A 1,401-nucleotide genomic window follows, 5' to 3' on the forward strand; every position below is an offset into this window, starting at 1 on the left:
CCTCCCCCACCTCCCTCACCTCCTAACAAAAAAAAACAAGAAGTCAGCCGAAAAACCCCTCTTTTCGGAGACCATTGTTGGTTAATTTTCAAAAGCTCATTCTCCTGCTGATAAGAAGCCACATCGCATACCGCTTTTCATTGTTGTCTCAATTTTGTTTAATCTTTGATAAAATCCTTGCTACTCGGGGACGTTCAGTGATAAACACCTAGCCATGAACCCGGAAACATGGCGACCCTTAGGGCCTTTTAGTACTTTTTCGCATAGAACCAATCGTCAGAAAAAAGGCAAAAGAGAACAACAACAAGCAGCGTAATGCAAAGGGATTCTTACCAGAAAGAGAAGGTGCCTGTGAAAATTATCCAACAATAAAGTTCAAAGAGTGTGATTTCACAGAGAACTGATTTTTTTTTCGAATACGTGGAATTTTTTAACGGGGATAGAAGGAGGAGCGGGACCTGAAATTAATTAATTTAATGATTTATCGCGTAGCGTGAATAAAACTTTATTTGAACAGCTTGAAAATCATATATAAATTGACGTGACTTTTAAAGAACAGTAAAGTGAATAAGTGAAACCGCGTCGAAGGCGCACCAGCTAGTTGTTTGAAGCGCCGGAGGTGCGGCAAACAGGCTGGTACTTAAAAAACAAAAAGACACTGATAACGAGTCCGTTTTGATAAACTTTTGAAGAAGTATTTTATAACGAAAAGTTTCAAAGTCTTTAAAATTGGCAGAAAAATTATGAGGCGATAAACTGAAGAACAACAAGGGATTTTTTCGTTTTTCAGATGCCGACGATATGCAGTTCCTGACAAGGATCGATGTGCATGTGCTCCTGGATGGTACGATAAATATTGTGGATTGCGTGGATGTAGACCTCCAAATGAAGATCAAATGGATTTGGAGAAGAGATCTTTGATCGTTGTTTTCAATACAAAGACTACGATGAAATCTCAATTAGACACCTTGAAACATAATTTCAATGAGATGGTTTCGAAAATTATGAGGGTGTGAACAAGAAGATTTCAGACGTTTTTGAACATCTTCATATTTTTCAGAATTCATTTGGGACAAGAACCCCTTGGATCGACAACTACATCGTTTATGGATTTGTCAAATCTGGATCCAACCTGCATATTCAATCTGAATTTGTCTATGATTCTGATGACGTTATCAATTATCTGAACAACTTGGAACTATTCGACGGAGATGCCACTCAACCATTGCTAACAGCTGTTAAGGATTCACAATAAAAGTTTCCGAAAATGAAATCTCATGCGATTGTTTTGGTTTTCACAGACAGTCCAGCTTCAGATGCAACCCCTTGGTCACATAGATTTACTGATAAGAATGCAGAACAAGATGTTCTTCAGATCTCGCTTTTATGGAGATCCAAAGT

The 1,401-nt window shown here is 38.2% G+C and overlaps 1 protein-coding gene across 1 annotated transcript in view; it reads left to right on the forward strand.

The window, feature by feature from the left end:
• The window catches only part of CBG25582, a gene marked incomplete at both ends in the record, with an annotated part of 2,673 nt that extends 1,418 nt beyond the window's left edge, over positions 1 to 1,255 (forward strand). Inside the window, 2 exons of the mRNA XM_045242361.1 lie at positions 791 to 1,010; positions 1,061 to 1,255. Coding sequence (XP_045098121.1) covers positions 791 to 1,010; positions 1,061 to 1,255 — 415 coding nt within the window. The remainder of the gene's footprint in view (positions 1 to 790; positions 1,011 to 1,060) is intronic.
• Positions 1,256 to 1,401: the final 146 nt, after the last annotated feature.

The sequence above is a fragment of the Caenorhabditis briggsae genome (genome assembly GCF_000004555.2).
Source record: "Caenorhabditis briggsae complete genome, chrII, whole genome shotgun sequence".
NCBI classification, from domain to species: Eukaryota; Metazoa; Nematoda; class Chromadorea; order Rhabditida; family Rhabditidae; genus Caenorhabditis; species Caenorhabditis briggsae.